The sequence below is a fragment of the Vombatus ursinus genome, unplaced genomic scaffold (assembly GCF_900497805.2).
Source record: "Vombatus ursinus unplaced genomic scaffold, bare-nosed wombat genome assembly UNPS02014181.1, whole genome shotgun sequence".
NCBI lineage: Eukaryota > Metazoa > Chordata > Mammalia > Diprotodontia > Vombatidae > Vombatus > Vombatus ursinus.
The window spans coordinates 1,222,355-1,237,292 of NW_020953959.1; the positions used below are offsets into that span (position 1 = coordinate 1,222,355).

General features: G+C 41.7%; 1 protein-coding gene across 2 annotated transcripts in view; it reads left to right on the plus strand.

The window, feature by feature from the left end:
* The window catches only part of KDM3A (lysine demethylase 3A), an 81,226-nt gene that overhangs the window by 28,223 nt on the left and 38,065 nt on the right, over positions 1-14,938 (plus strand). For both annotated transcript variants that reach the window (XM_027860451.1, XM_027860452.1), the window contains exons 3-9: positions 1,698-1,808; positions 3,957-4,059; positions 5,260-5,384; positions 6,411-6,483; positions 6,714-6,802; positions 11,373-11,533; positions 11,809-12,389. In XM_027860451.1, the coding sequence (XP_027716252.1) occupies positions 1,698-1,808; positions 3,957-4,059; positions 5,260-5,384; positions 6,411-6,483; positions 6,714-6,802; positions 11,373-11,533; positions 11,809-12,389 (1,243 nt within the window). The remainder of the gene's footprint in view (positions 1-1,697; positions 1,809-3,956; positions 4,060-5,259; positions 5,385-6,410; positions 6,484-6,713; positions 6,803-11,372; positions 11,534-11,808; positions 12,390-14,938) is intronic.

The window sequence follows — 14,938 nt, forward strand, 5'->3', positions numbered from 1 at the left end:
TGAGCTGCCTGCCTATGGAACATTTCAAACTGGATGTCGTAGGCATCTCTAACTCTGTATAAAGCAAAACTCTCTTCAATCACTTGTTTTCTGAACTTTCTTCTTACAGCTGAAGATACCACCGTCCTTCCTCTTCTCCTTCCTCATGTTTACACATTGCTGGTGTATTGCCAGATCTCTTTGGTGCTTCCTCCACATCTCTCTCCTGTTCCCCTTCCTGTCCACTCACAGTTACCACCCAGCTTCATTCCCTCTTTGATTTGTTGCCTAGACTACTAGAAGAGCCTCCTGACTGATGTCCTTTCTCTTTTCCATTCTTCTTTTCTGGTTCTTTCTTGTGCCTAGAATACCTTACCTCCTCATCTTGGGATCCCTGGCTCAAGAGGCAGTTTAAAGTGTTCCTTCTTCATGAAATCTTTCTAGTTCCCCCTAGAAAGCTCCCCTAACCAACCTCCTTGAATTTTTTTTTAACATGTTTTCCTTATATACTGCTGTGAGGTTCACATCCTCATTACTATGGAAACTTCTTAGGGGCAGAGACTTAAAACTCTTTCATTTAAGTTTTGGTACCCAGTAACGATTTTTAAGCTTGTAGTTCACAATGACAGTATCTTTATGCAAGTTTTTGTAGCCAGAGCACTTCAAACATTTGATTAATTGACTATATTAGTAAAATTATCCAGAAACAACTTGGTATAGTGAAGTTGGGAAACAATGAGTTCTGATTCAGGCTTTTCTAAGTTGTGATACTTTTTATAAAAATCAGTTTTTGTGATTATAAAATGAGAGGCTAAAATTTCTTAATATAGTGGTTTCAGGTTTGCAGAGTACTTTTCGTAATAAGATTGAATAAGAACTGAAGGTTTGTAAAAAGAATTTTTCATACATTTCCTAAATCAGACCTCACAGCTGCTCTGTGGTGGTGTTATGCCCATTTTAGAGCTAAGAAAGCAGCATGCTGTAGTGGATAGAGAAGCTGGTCTCAAGGGACAGAAAGCTGGGGTCAAGTCACTTAACCTCTCAGAGCCCTAGACCAGTGGGGTTAAACTCAAATAGAAACAGATCCCTGCAGGCCATATATTGACTTAGAAACACAAATTAACATTAAGTTTTAATGCCTTTTCATTTTGTTAAACATTTCACTGTTACATTTTAATCTGGTCAGAGCAGATGAGTTAGACACCTTTAAGACTGTTAAATTGCAGAGAAGGTGCCTACCTGCATTGGTAGAGAGAGAACCCTCATTTTAGACTGAAATCACAGGTGTGTCCCCCATCTCTTATTTTACAGAAGAGGAACTCAAGGATCAGGGTAAGTGGCTTGTCCATTATCACAAAGTTAGGTGAGGTGGAATTTGGGCCCCCTTCTCCTTAAACACTCTTTCCATTACACTACACTGCTTTCTGGTTCCACAAGTCTGCCTTGTACTTACTGGTTTAAACTTTATTTCAAAGGCCATAATGTTTCCTTTAACCGATCTTATTCTGGTTTGGAATACATGTACCACATATGCACATTCATTGTTATATTTGGTTTCAATGATGTTTATTGCTTTTGCAATAAATAAAGCTATATTCTGGTTTTCTCTTAGTGGAGAATTCTCAGTTCTAATTTTCAGAGTTCTGCTGATATTATTTATACTGATGCCCAAATCAAGAAGTATGTGTGAATTTTGCTTTGTTTTTGTGTGGTTTTAGCTGTACAAATCCCTATTGGATAAGACTGGTTTAGGATCCATTACCTCCATCCGTTTTCTTGGAGAAAACAGAAGAATATTCATTTCTAAAGACCTTCTGAAGCCTATACAGGTAAACTTCAAACTAGATCTGCTTTAAACACGTGTCAGTTAAAAAGTTGATCTTAACTACTAGGTTCTAGCAGTGGTTTATCATAATTGGTTTATACAGGTCAGAGCTGTCCAGAAGCTTGAAGACTTGACAAGTCGAGGCTTTGCTTATGGGTTCTTCCCCTCTGCTGCTGCTGTTATTTTGGGAGAGAACAGATGGCAGTTATGGGAGCTAGTTTCTCCAGCTAGTAAAGACCACAGGCTCATTTACATAGAACATATAGAATTCCCCAAACCTCCCTTTCTCCCAGTAAAATGGAGTGTAAGGATTATTTTTTCCTCTTTTCATGTATCTTTTATGTTTCACACTGCCATTTTGTAGTTTTTTCCTGTATGATTGTCATTTTCATTTTTATTTGACTTTACCTATATGCTAATATTGGAAGAGATCACTGTTGTTTGTCAGCCCTTGGAGGAGTTTCTTCATTTACAGAGGAATCACAAAGGAACAGACAAGCACTCTTCTTGCTTTTTGGGCTTTGTCTATTTCCATGATGGTTGAAAACTTCAAAAGTTCTTACCCTTGCCTTTTTATCACTTCTTCTCGTCTCTCTGCTGCTCACTTGTAAAGTAACTTCTATTTGTCCATACCTGAGAGGCCCTCAATAATCTCATTTACACCTTCCCTCGTTATTAGTTCTTGGTTTTGGACCCTGGAGTTTATCCCATTAGGGAACTCCCTTTGCCTTTCTCCACCTAAGCTGATTGATCATTTCCAGTCTTAGGGAGTGATACAGACACAAATTGACAAAGGAACTGATCCATGGTCACAAACAGCCCATATATGTCAGAGAAAGGACTTGAATGTGGGTCTTTTAACTTGATTCCACTATACTGTATTCTACCTGTTCTTTCTCATATTACTTTGGCTTCCAGGCCAGTTAGGCTGTTCATCCACACCCTGGTAGAATGCTCCCACTCACTCTACCCCCCACCTTTATTCATATTGTTTCCTTCCCTCTTCCTAGCTCTTTAAACAGCTTTCTGTTGTCTTCCTAAGTTTCTAATGACCTTTTCTATTCAGACCTCCCATAGTACTTTATTTAAAATTTTTTATTTGAAATTCAGTAATTATCAGTATCAGCAGTCAAATAAAAAAGATGGTCATTCATGATACCATAAGTCCCAAATTATAGTTTTTTAAAAAATGAATATATATTTAATAAAACTGGTCCATTTGCACCCCTACTCCCTGCTAATCTTTGTTGAACCTTTCTTCCTTTGGCTTTTCACATTTTGCTTGTACATCTCTTAGTGCAGTGGTATAACTTGTGTTATCCTCCTTCTAAGAAGCTTCACAAATGGAGCAAGTATGTCTTATGCCTTCCTTTCACAATAGTATATCACCTGTCCAACACTCAGCTGGTTAATTAAAAAAAATTGTTTTTTGTAAGTTGAGGAAAAGATTGAACATTCTGTGTGCTTTCTACATGGATGTGGCTGATGGTATAACTATCTAAGTAGTCTTGTCCTATGCTTTGATGTTGGTACCAAACCCATCATCAATTTAACATTGCCTTTGATTTGTATGGAACTAGATGACCTGTGGCCTTCTAGATCCTTAAGTGCTGCCTTTTGACTGAATCCAAATTTTACAGAACGAACTTTAAATTTGGATTCAATCAAAAGGCCGCACTTAAGGATCTAGAAGGCCACATCTGGCCTGACGGCCTCAGGTTCCTCACTCTTGAAGTAGACTTTGGGTGTTGTTTTCAGTCGCATTAGGTTTAATCATCTGTTACTACTACATTTTCCACATTCTTAGCCATTTGGTATTGTCAAACTGTAGGCTATCCTGGAACTATTTCTCATCTTTTTGGCTTTTGGCAGTCATAATTTAGCTTGCTAAATGTTAGTTAGTTGCTAAAAGTTAGTGGCTAACCAAGGAATTGAATGTCATCTCTTCTATTTGCTATTCATTTCTTTAGAGTTTGTTTGCTTCATCATTTTGGTGCCAGCAAACATTGTTTCTATTAGTCTGCCTAAGAAACATGCATATATCTATTGGAAAATTAACTTTATTCTTTTAGACTCATTGCTTGGTTGAAAAGTAGTTTAGCTGTAGGAAGTAGGTATTAACTATTTACTTCACCAATCTCTACTTTATCAGGATGTAAATGGTCTTCGACTTTCTCTTATGGATCATCAGAATATCAGTAAAGAATTTCAAGCCTTGATTGTGAAACATTTAGATGAAAGCCATTTATTACAAGGTATGTATATATGTGACTTGGATGTTATGAGATGGTAAATCCAAGCTAATCTTTTATGGTTTTGTGGTTGACCTCTCTCATCATGATAGACTTAACAAAAAAATTACATCATAGACCACATCTTCTTTCTTCTTATGCTTCATTTGTCTAACACCATTTAGAAATTCCTTGCCTGCCTTTTTGTGTTACATACTTAAGTATTCTGTGATAAAACCTCAGTAATTCATTATTACTAGAAAGGGAACTGAGAGTATCTGAAATTGTTACATTTAAGTAGGTAGAAGATGGACAACAGAGCTAGTCTGGGCTATAGAGCAGCGAGATGACCCTCAGAATGCCAGTCTTGTGAAATTGTGCACACCAAACTTCTTACCATTATATCAATCTCATATTACCCATTTCAAAACATGACTGTTTCGTAATAAAAATAAGTTGACTGAACCTAGTAAGATCCCTAGACTTGGTTTCCTCAGCAACCCAACCATTCTAATTTGCTAATTTGAACAATTCCTCAGTGTTGCAGATGCGTCAAAACAGTCAGGTCAGATGTCATATGGCAAGTCTTTAGGATGTCTGTGGGAAAAGGGAATTCAATAAAAATTTTATGTAACAATGACCATTTTCACCAAAACATACCTATTCATTCCATACATCCCACATCTGGGGGGATTTGTATTGTATTTCATTCCGTTTTTCCTACATTTAAGGCCAGTGCGTAATCTGGTAAGCTAAAAGCAATTTCTCTTATAATCTAGATGTTGTTAGATTAAGAATTTTACTGGTTTGTTTTTGTTTTGCTTTGTTTTTTCCAAAGAATGAATGGGTTAGGAAGCTGTTAGCTCATGCTATCAGCCCTGCTATATTGTGATATTCTGAAGTACTGTAATTTAAGAAATTCTAAACTTCCAGGGTTTGTCTGTATTTAGAAGGAAGTTCACTTAATATTATTTGGCTATTACTTAGGAAAATTATGAGATTTGTTAACTAAGCTATTTGGAGTTACTCTTTTAATTAAGTATAGGTATTATAGATATTTTTAAAATCTCCTTTGGTAGCCTACATGTATTCTTAGAAGCATCTAGTCATAAACATTCTTATCAACCCTTGAGGAGGCCAAGGAAAAGATTATGCTGAGAAATTGATGTTACTGGAATAAATAAACAAACTTTAAGGTTCAGTTTTTCTTTTTCTCTTTTTAAGGTGACAAAAACTTAGTTGGTTCAGAAGTAAAAATTTATAGTTTGGATCCATCTACCCAGTGGTTTTCGGCAACTGTTGTAAATGGCAATCCAACCTCAAAAACCCTCGAAGTGCGCTGTGAAGAGGTAACTTTGACCTCCTGGAGCTTATGAGGCCAGGGGTGGAGAGGATCAACCTTATCAGGGGCCATCTTCCCATGCATTGAAAGAAATACAGAACCCTCATGGTAGGAGGCAGGCTCCCAGTGGTTAGCATTCCTTTTTTCCTTCGTTAAACATTTGAGGTCTCCTAGTGTGGTAGGCCCTGCTGGTGGCTTTAGGAATTATCCCTGACTCCACATTCTCAGTTAGCCCCTAGATCCATTCGTTTGCCAGATCTGGTTTCTGCCTTGCCAACGCTTCTCTCTGCTGTGAGTCACCAGCCTCTTTTAGTCCCTCCTCATCTCTCTCTTGGACCTATTTTTAAAAAGAACCTCTTACATGTGCCCAGCCACCAAAGTGGTAAACCTAAAGCAGAGATTGGAGTGCAGCGCTCCTCTCCGGCAGGGGCCATGGGCAGATCCTGATTTAACATCAAATGCAAACTACTCCAGCCATGACTTAAAGCCTCATGTCACTCTTCTTTCTGCACTCGGGGGTTCCCTCAGAGTGAGTGGCTCTCTTGCTGTTCCTCTGTTGTCTCTGTGCCTTGGCACTGGCTGTGCCCTCAAATGCCTGGCTCCCCCTGTGCAACCCCTCTCCTGGTTTTCTTGGAGATGCACCCCAAACGCCACTTTCCGCAGAAAGCCTCCCCTGACCACTACTCTTCCTATCAGTGGCCTTCTAGAATGACCTTGTTTCCTTATTGTCTCTGTATCACTCGTGCTTAGCGTGGCACCTGTCACTTACTACTCCTTGCATGGTTTGGGAGGTTAAGACTCCAGTTTGAGGATTTCACTAACGAGGAGTTTCCTAACAATGTAAGGATACTGTCATTGTGGTCTACGAGCTTAAAAATCATTACTGGCTCCTCGGGAGAGTTCCATCTTGTATCGTTTGGCCTTTAAGTTCCTCCACAATTGGCTTTTGCCCTAGTAGAGTAAACATTTTCAGATTTCCCCAAAATAAAAGATCTTTGTTAAACTTTCTACTTTTTTTATTCCTTGTTTAAAGATTCCAGCTCTAAAAATTGTTGATCCAGCACTGATTCATGTTGAAGTTGTACACGACAGCCTTGGGAATTGTGGTAAGAGTTAATTGCTTGGTTCTTCCCATGCATGCCTTTGCCTTCATTTCGATATTAGAAAAAAAAGACTGACAGAACATTTTTTTATATAATTTTTCCCTCAAATACATGTAAAAAATTTTTACATTTGTTTTTTTACAATTTTGGTTTCCAAATTCTCTCCATCCATCTCTCCCCTCCCCCCTTCCCGAGACAATAAGCAATCTGATAGAAAGTGTTGACTTTTTCAGGAAAAGCTAAAAGAGTGAGTGCTGTGAAACGAAAGTCTTCTGAGAGCAAAGGAGGCCTCGAGTCAAAGCATCCTCGACCCGGCTCAGAGGTAATCCAGAAGTTCTTTCTACTAAGAGATTTTAAAAATGCCAAGTGACTAGGTTCAGCTAGCAGAGGCTGATTGCTGGTTAATGTTTGAGGACTTCTCTTTTGCTGTCTTCTTTTCTCTACCAGGTACCTACAGATCATGGCTATAATTCTTCCATATCAGCAAGTGGTGATAAAACAAGTATCTATTTCTTTTTATGAAAAGTTTTTTTTTTGTTTTTGTTTTTCTTTGCTGGCAGTCCTCAGTAGGCTTGATCTTCAGTATTTGGAGGCCTTTTCTGCAAGGATTGATCAAGGGATTGTGCTTTGGGGGTCTGATAGGAGGAAAGGTCTTTAGCTGGAAGGCACCAGTAAAAGGAGGTCTAGTATTTAACACATGCCTGTCTTCAAAAGTCTGCTAACTAATATTACACTGTGACTTTAGGGATACCCTGTATATTAAGTGGTTGACCCGAATTTGCCTTGTGCCCCATAATAGTATATGGGCTTATCTGAAGGCTCCCTTATTGAGTATATTCTAAATAACAGTGGTGATCTTGAGCCATGAAATATAATGAGAACATTGGTCAGATCCAAGTGGAGAATCACTTTCACAGAGTTACAAACTAACCTCAAAATTCTCTTTTGTGTTCAACTAACTAGCTTTTTGTTTCAACTCTGTTCTTTTTTTAAAACAAGAAATATTCTTATGCCAGGTTAAAAAAAGCTACCCAAATATATTTATATTAGCTATATAATGTGGGGAATTGCTTATAAAGTCATTATCAGAAACACTTTAATGCTCATGGTGCTTAGCTAGCTGGGTTTGATACAAAGTCCCACCCTGTAGGAACTTTGACCCATAACTAGCTACACTAATATAATTAGGACAGTTGCTTGGGTAACAGCTAGGGTTTGAATGAAGGGCAGGGGGCAGTGTCCAGGCAGAGTCTAAAGGAAGGCCCCAGGAAGTGGTTAGGTGTAGAAGCAGGGTGATATCCTACCTTGGACCTGATTGTGAACGTAGGGGCATTTTAGAGGTTGTGGTGCACACTGATATCAGTAGTGGGGTATAGATAGTTAAAATAATAAGATCCATTTGGCTGTTCAGAACCAGACAGGACACCAGGAATCTAGGACCCTAGGCAGGAAGAGAGCTGACTGAGCCAGGAATTCCTAATTTATTGGGGAAACTTCGGTGAAATGATGGAGAAAACAGGACAGTTATTGACCACAGATAATGGCACAAAAGGCAGATAGTCAACTGTCCCAACAGTCTAAGAGCAGTTGATACAAGGGAAGGTGTGTGCCCTATAATTATAGGGTTTTCATATTAGTGCTTTCTCTGTATTCTAATAAAGTGCTTACAACAACCCTATAAAGTCTATACTATTATCTTTATTTGGTCAGAAAACCAGGGTCAGAAGAGGGTGTGACTTGGAAGATCACGCCAGAAATGGAAGAAGCATTGACAGCCAGCTTCTGAGGAGATAATGAAATATTTCCTAGGAAGATAAACCAACTGTCTCCCAGAAGCCAAGCTCAGAAAGTCTGTTTCAAGTAGTAGACAATTCATCATGTCATAAGCAATGACATTGACATCCTTAGGAGTTTTTGTGAGTCTCAGTGGCATCATTGGTGTAATCTGATCTCGGGTGTATGCGTAGGGGAAGGAGTTGGTGGAAAGCAGTTCTATTGAAGGGTAAGTTGAATGAAGGTGATAGTCTTCCCAGTGTGGCATTTTCATTTTATTTTGATGTGTTAAGCTGCAGTAAGGTTGACACTGTGAAGGTGTCGGAGATGGGCCTCAGTGTCTTTGGCAAAGGGAGATCAGGAGAGCACGACTTGGGTCTTAGATTCTAAGATTCAGTGAAGAGTCTGGAGACATATCAGTGAATGAAAACACTTTTTGGGGCTAGGATATGCAAGATGTAGAATTAAAACCAACATGAGTTTGCTGTGCAGCATAAAGCAAGCCTCTGCCCCCCATTTTCCTCTGCTGTGGAACAAGGAGCTTAAACTAGGTGTCTGATAGCATTAACTTAGGTCAGTAGCAGGCTTTGTGGTCCCACAGTGGAAATGATGGACATGTGACTTAGCTCAAGATCTTTTAGTTTTAAAGGTGTCAGAAGTGCATGTCTGGTGAGTATGCAGGAAAAAATCTGTCATTTTCTCTGCGGCAGGTTTGGTTGAGAGAGGACCAGGTGAGGAGGAATCAGAGGTTAATTTGATGGAGTTTGATGATTAGTTATAGTACCATATTTTGTATACTGTATTGAAAGTTGTGGGAAGCTACGTATTCTGAGGTTTCTTTTGGTGTTAAGAACCTTTTCTATTGTTCCAGCATCAGCTCTTTCCTGAAGGGCTCCTGCTAAACTAGACTATTGCTCAAATTGATCAAGTTTGCTTGGTTGGTGGGGAAAGAATCTGCTGAGGAATAGTGGCCAACAGCTTCCCATTTTTTAAAGTGAGATCATGTCCTCATGTACATTGTCTCTGTCTGCTGGCAGGGCAGAACTATTGTCATGAATAATATAGAAGACCACCAAGAAAAAAAAGTTCAGTGAAGCACAACTAACTTAAGTAACTAGAGACTGGTGCTTCGCTTCTTGTTAAGTGTATATGAGTGGATTCGGTGATTGGGCTACCCGTCCTTCTTGATAAGCCTGTAGAAATGTGACTGTTAGTTTAGTCCGTTTTCTGTTGAAGTGAAGATCGCTGTGGCGGGTCTGGTCGTGTTAGCAGAACGATGACAGTTTCACTGCCTTTTCTTATCCTTGAATCCCGTTCTTGGTCAGTTGACTCTGCTTAGAAACAGCTGAGCTCAGTGGATGTCTGTCCCTTTTAATTCCTCAGGAAGACATTGTCCACAGTTGTTTCTCAATATTACCACTGACAATAGGTAGCTCTTTTGTAAAGAAGAGACTCAGTTTTGTTCTGTAGTCGCTGTGGTAGAGGCTTGGAAAAAGAGAAAGGATTGGAACAGATGAATTGCAGTGTCAAACCACTGGGTAGGGATCCAAGTGGTCATCACCAGTTCTGGCATAGAAAGAGGGTCCTCACCTAGGATGCTTAGGACAGGTGAGCCTTCTTGAACAAAGAAACATTTGAAGTGACTTGATCATTGTTGGGTGGCTAATCTAGGAATAAGTAGCATCATTTGAATCTTAGAGTGGACGTAATTTAGATCCAGTCCAGTGAACACTGCCCTTCTATAGGTGAGCACCTTAGAAGCCCGAGGAGGTGCGTGACTCACTCCAGAAGCACACAGCTAGCTAGTGACTGCAGTGTGGATCTTTGGCTCCCAGTTCAATAGGGTAGGGTAATAGGTAATTAACAGAAAAGGGCTAAGAGATAAAACATGTAGCAGTGGTGAAGGTGGGCTGCCTCCAAGACATAAAAGGACTTGATTCCCTACTAATGTCATGTGAACAAATATTTTCGATTATGATAAAATTTAAAAACTTTACATACTTCTAATTTTTTTTTTTTAATTTTTAGGCAGTTGGGGTTAAGTGACTTGCCCAGGGTCACACAGCTAGTAATTGTCAAGTGTTTGGTCTGAGGCCGCATTTGAACTGAGGTCCTCCTGACTTCAGGGCCAGTGCTCTATCCACTGTGCCACCTAGCTGCCCCAAAAACTTTACATACTTCTAAGCAATGCTTAGGACAAGAGTAGATGATACCAATGAAATATCAATGTTTGATCTAAATTCAGAACTTTCTTTACTACTTTAAATTTTTCTTAAAGTAACCTTATAGTTAGAAATTAATGAACCCCCTGAAGAATCTTGCAATTATTTCTTCTTTCAGCTTATCCTGTAACAAAAAAGATACATTGAGTGGTGTGTAGGGGGTAAAGAGCTAAGTAAAGGTGGTGGGAATTGGGGTTTGTAAGATTTCTGACCATTTAAGGCAGGCATAGGTATGGAAGGTGGCGCAATCTATGCTTTAGCCACAGGTCATGTAGCTGGGGCTTAGGGTTCAGGTTATTCTCCTACTCTGAAGTCCTTTGGTGCTGGGGGATACTTAGTGCATGAGTTCATTGCTAAATATAGAATGCTTTTGTGAAGCTGAGTCTGTCCTACTTTTGGACTGTCAGCTGTCACTGTCCTTGTTGGCTCTGGACCTCTGAGGACCAATGTCTCTACCAGCCTACCCTGTCTTATGTGAGCGGGGGTTCTTTAAGGCTGTGCCCGTTAACTCTTGTGGATACTGTTCTAAACAGTGACTTCTCTGCCTTCTGTTATTGTCTAATTTTTATAACATAGCAGCTAATCAGCAGATGATGGCTTTTTTCCATTTGCCCAGAGGGAAACTAATTCATCGTGATGTATGTTGTGGGAAAATTTAAATGTCATAATAATCTGATAGAATTATAAAAACTTCCAGGGAAAGAGGCTTGCTATGAGATAATAGAACTTCATCAGTTCACAATCTTTGTAGGCTTTGACTGCATCTACTGCTTTCAGTTATATTGCAGTTCTGTCTGTAACAACTTCTGGTTGTTAGTATTGAACCAAGGTTAGTGTTTTTGCCCGAAGTCGGGGCTCGTCATGCTAGCAGGCTTGTTTGTGGTTGGTGTCTTTCAGGCATCGTGCGGTCCGGCTCCCGTGCAGTCTGTTCCCACGACAGGCCTTAGGGAGGTGCTCCCTGCATGCACTGCGACGACACCAGCTAGCAAGAACCTCAGGCAGAGCACTCCTCAGGCAGCTAATTCTCCACCAAGTGTTGGAGCGAAATCTCCTCAAGGGTAAGTTGGTTAAACATAAAAATTTGAGAAATGGGTCCCAGTGCCAAGATCTTATTTTCACTGAGGAGGCCAGAGAGGATAATTGGCAGTAAAAGGTCCAGTGTTCTGAAGACAAAGAAGACCAGAAGAGCGCTTGAGAAATGCTCATGTCTGGCTCTGTTAGAGCAGTTCCCTAGTCCTCAGAAGAACAGTGTTCTTGGTTTGGGGAATTAAGTTTTAGGAGCTATGCTTCATTCATACCTTCTCTGTTCCTGTTGTGTGTTTATGTCCTTCAGAGATCATGCACAGAGTTTACCCGAAGGATTTTCTTCCTGTCTAAACATAAAGACAGAGACACCAGAAAAGAGCACAGACCTGGAGGCACTTTGTCAGCAGCCAGCTCAAGCTGGAACAGGGGACTTAAAAAATCCGAGCGAACCCAAAGTGAACTATACTCAGTTGAAGACTTTGAACCAACTTCCTTTGCCCAGTACACAAAGTTATAATGACAGTAACAAGAAAACCCTGGTTGAGTCCTTAGTCAAATCCCCTGCGGATTTTCCTTTGGAGGACTTGCCACCACCCACCCAGCAACTGAAGGAACCTTCCCAGGAAGCATTGGAGGCAACAGAGACATATGAATTGCAGAAGCACCTGGACTGCAAACCTTCCACATCGGAGGTATGCGCTGCCCCGGCCAGCGAGCCTGCAGCCAAAGCACCTCTGAGCAGCCAGCCAGATAGTGCCGAGGGCAGGAATCCTGAGCACGCTTCCTTTCTGTGTTCTTCCCTCTGGGGGAGTTCCAGAGAGACTGCCCCCAGTGTGAGACATGAAAATGACAGCTGGCACACAGGAAGTGGCAGCAAAGTCCAGAGTGGTGAGTGCTTATCCACTTGTTGGGTGAGTCATGTACGTTTTTACTTTTGATCTCTTGAACTAACTTAGCCTGAGTAAGCCTTCCTTCACTGAGCTGCAAGCTCTTTTAGGTTAAAGACTGTCTTACTCATCTTGTTCATTTTCGTGTTTTCTTTACCTCACACCCTCATGCCTTGAGTACGGTGAACACCAGTAAAATATCTAGGGAAAGATTGAATGTATTGCAGAATGCCATTCAGCGCTGAGCACTATGCTGAGATGGTCAGAGATGTGAGATAACAGGAGGAAAATATCCTTAAATAACAAAAGTCAGAGCAGCCTGGAGTAGTGAGAAAGAGTGTACCTTTTGAGGTCAGAGGACCCGGCTTCACATCCCAACTCTTTCACTTAATACTGTGGGCTCTTGCATACTCTCCCTCCTCTTTGGGCTTTCAGAAGACCATCATCTCCTAGCTCTTCTGTCTAAAACTTCCCATGCCGGTCTCCTTGGCTGGTTCGTCAACCACAGCATGCCCCCCGACTGTTTCCCAAGGCTTAGTCCTGGGCTCCTTACTGACTCTGCAGGCCTGTTCTTAGCATAATGTTTTAAGATACAGCAAATTGAATTAAAAAACTGTTTATGGATATCTGTATGTGGATGGTTCCTAGAGTTAGATGTCTAGCTCCAGACTTCCCTCTTGCTCCTTGGATGTTTCAAAGTGAATGGCCCAGAGACATCTCCAGTTCACCATATCTGACCTTCTTGGCTTCTGTGACGTGGGGGTTGCCCTCCTACTCGGAGCACGTGTCTTCCCTTCATGTGTTTCTCTCCTTATCCAGCCCGCACTGTGGGGGAGGCCTGTTTGGGTTAGTGGAAGACTAGTGGTCATAAATGCAGGAGAAGAGGGCAATGAGTTCCAGTGTCTGATGCCCTGTAGGTGGAGGAGGGTTGGGCAACGGAGAGCTCACCAGTCACTTTGACAGAGCAGTTCCAGTGGCATGGTGAACTGGAAGGCACAGAGCTAGGGGTGGAGGAGAGTAGCGAAGGCACATACACACAAGCATTTATGAAGCATCTACGATGTGCCAGGCACTGAGGATACAAAGGGAAAAATCATCCCTGCCCTCAAGGAGCTCACAGTGTAATGGGAGGAGACAAACTCCTGTGTACAAACAGGGATAGGCAAGATAAATGGAGGGAAAAGGCATTTCCATTGAGGGGAACCAGGAAAGGTGGGGCTTCAGCTGAGCCTTAAAGGAAGCCAGGAGGCGGAGATGAGGAGGGAAGAGACTTCAGGCATGGAGGTCAGGGGGAGGAGAGACAGTCATAATGCAGAGAGGGGGGCAGCAAGGAGAGACTGGGATTACTTACTTACTGGATTGCAGAGGGGAGTAAGTTGGAAGAAGACTAGAAAAGCAGGTGATCTCAAAGGCCCTTGAGGGGCTGGTGTCAGGTCTGATGAAAGGTTTTTGTGGATGGGGAGACTTGATCATCTTTGGAGGCAGTAGGCAAGGAACCAGTGGATAGGGAGAGGTGGAAGATTTGAATCCGGGGAAGGGGGTGTGGTTGAGACTGCAGTCTGTTAAACTGAATGAGTTGGGATGAGTGATTTGGCATTGACAGAAAGAGGGGGGAGGAGTTGAGTAGGAGGTGATGCCAGAGATTGGAGATGGGGGGAATGGGAGAAGAGGAATCTTGTGGAATTGCTTCAGAGACCCCCCTCTGAGAAAGAGGAGAGAGGGAGGCAAATAAGAGAGTTGAAGAGGGAAGAAAGTGTGAAATGGCTTCTGTGGGAAGTGGGAGGAATTGGGAGACTGCCTTGCAGCAGTGAGGGCCCAGTGGAAATTGGGTAACATGGATGGTGGGAGTGACTTGAGGGCTGAGGTGTTGGCAAGCAATGAGCAGCAGTAGGACAACGGGGCAGTGTAGAGTTAATGGCAAGCTGTGGAGTTGAAGTTGGCAGTTGTAGACGGGGCAGTCCTGTTGGGTGGAGGGATTGGGGATTAGGAGGGCTGAGGCAGAGAGAGAGAGAGAGGTAGAGTGATAGGTTGTGTTCAGATATGGGAATGGAGAATTTGTAATCGGGAAGGAGGGAGAACACTTAGGAGTAATGGTGAAATGTGGTGTGTAACTGTCCCTAGATGGGGCTGGGGTGGAGTGAAGGGTAGTCATTGGGTCTAAGGAGGTGGCAGGATTGGAGGTGAGAGCGTCAAATGTTCTAGTCCCCTAGTACAAGGATGGGCATAGGGAAAAGAGGACAGTGGGGAGTCTGGTGCTGATCTCCTTGACCAAAAGGGGAGAATGATGTGGGCCAACTACAGTTTGAACTGAGTGGACTTCAGAGGAGTAGAGTTTTCTGAGGATTGGTCTTAGGAGTGAGCTAACTATATATTGGGGAAATGGTTGGACCACCCACTTTAGTCATGTGCATGGGGAAAAAAAATCCCACTTGTAAAGTTGATCTTCAAAACCATTTTGAAATTAGCTTTATGAAAAATCCTTCCATTCCAGTTTTTAGTATTTTTTGGAGAATCATGAGTGCACATTTTTGTTTGTTGGTTTCTGAGGTC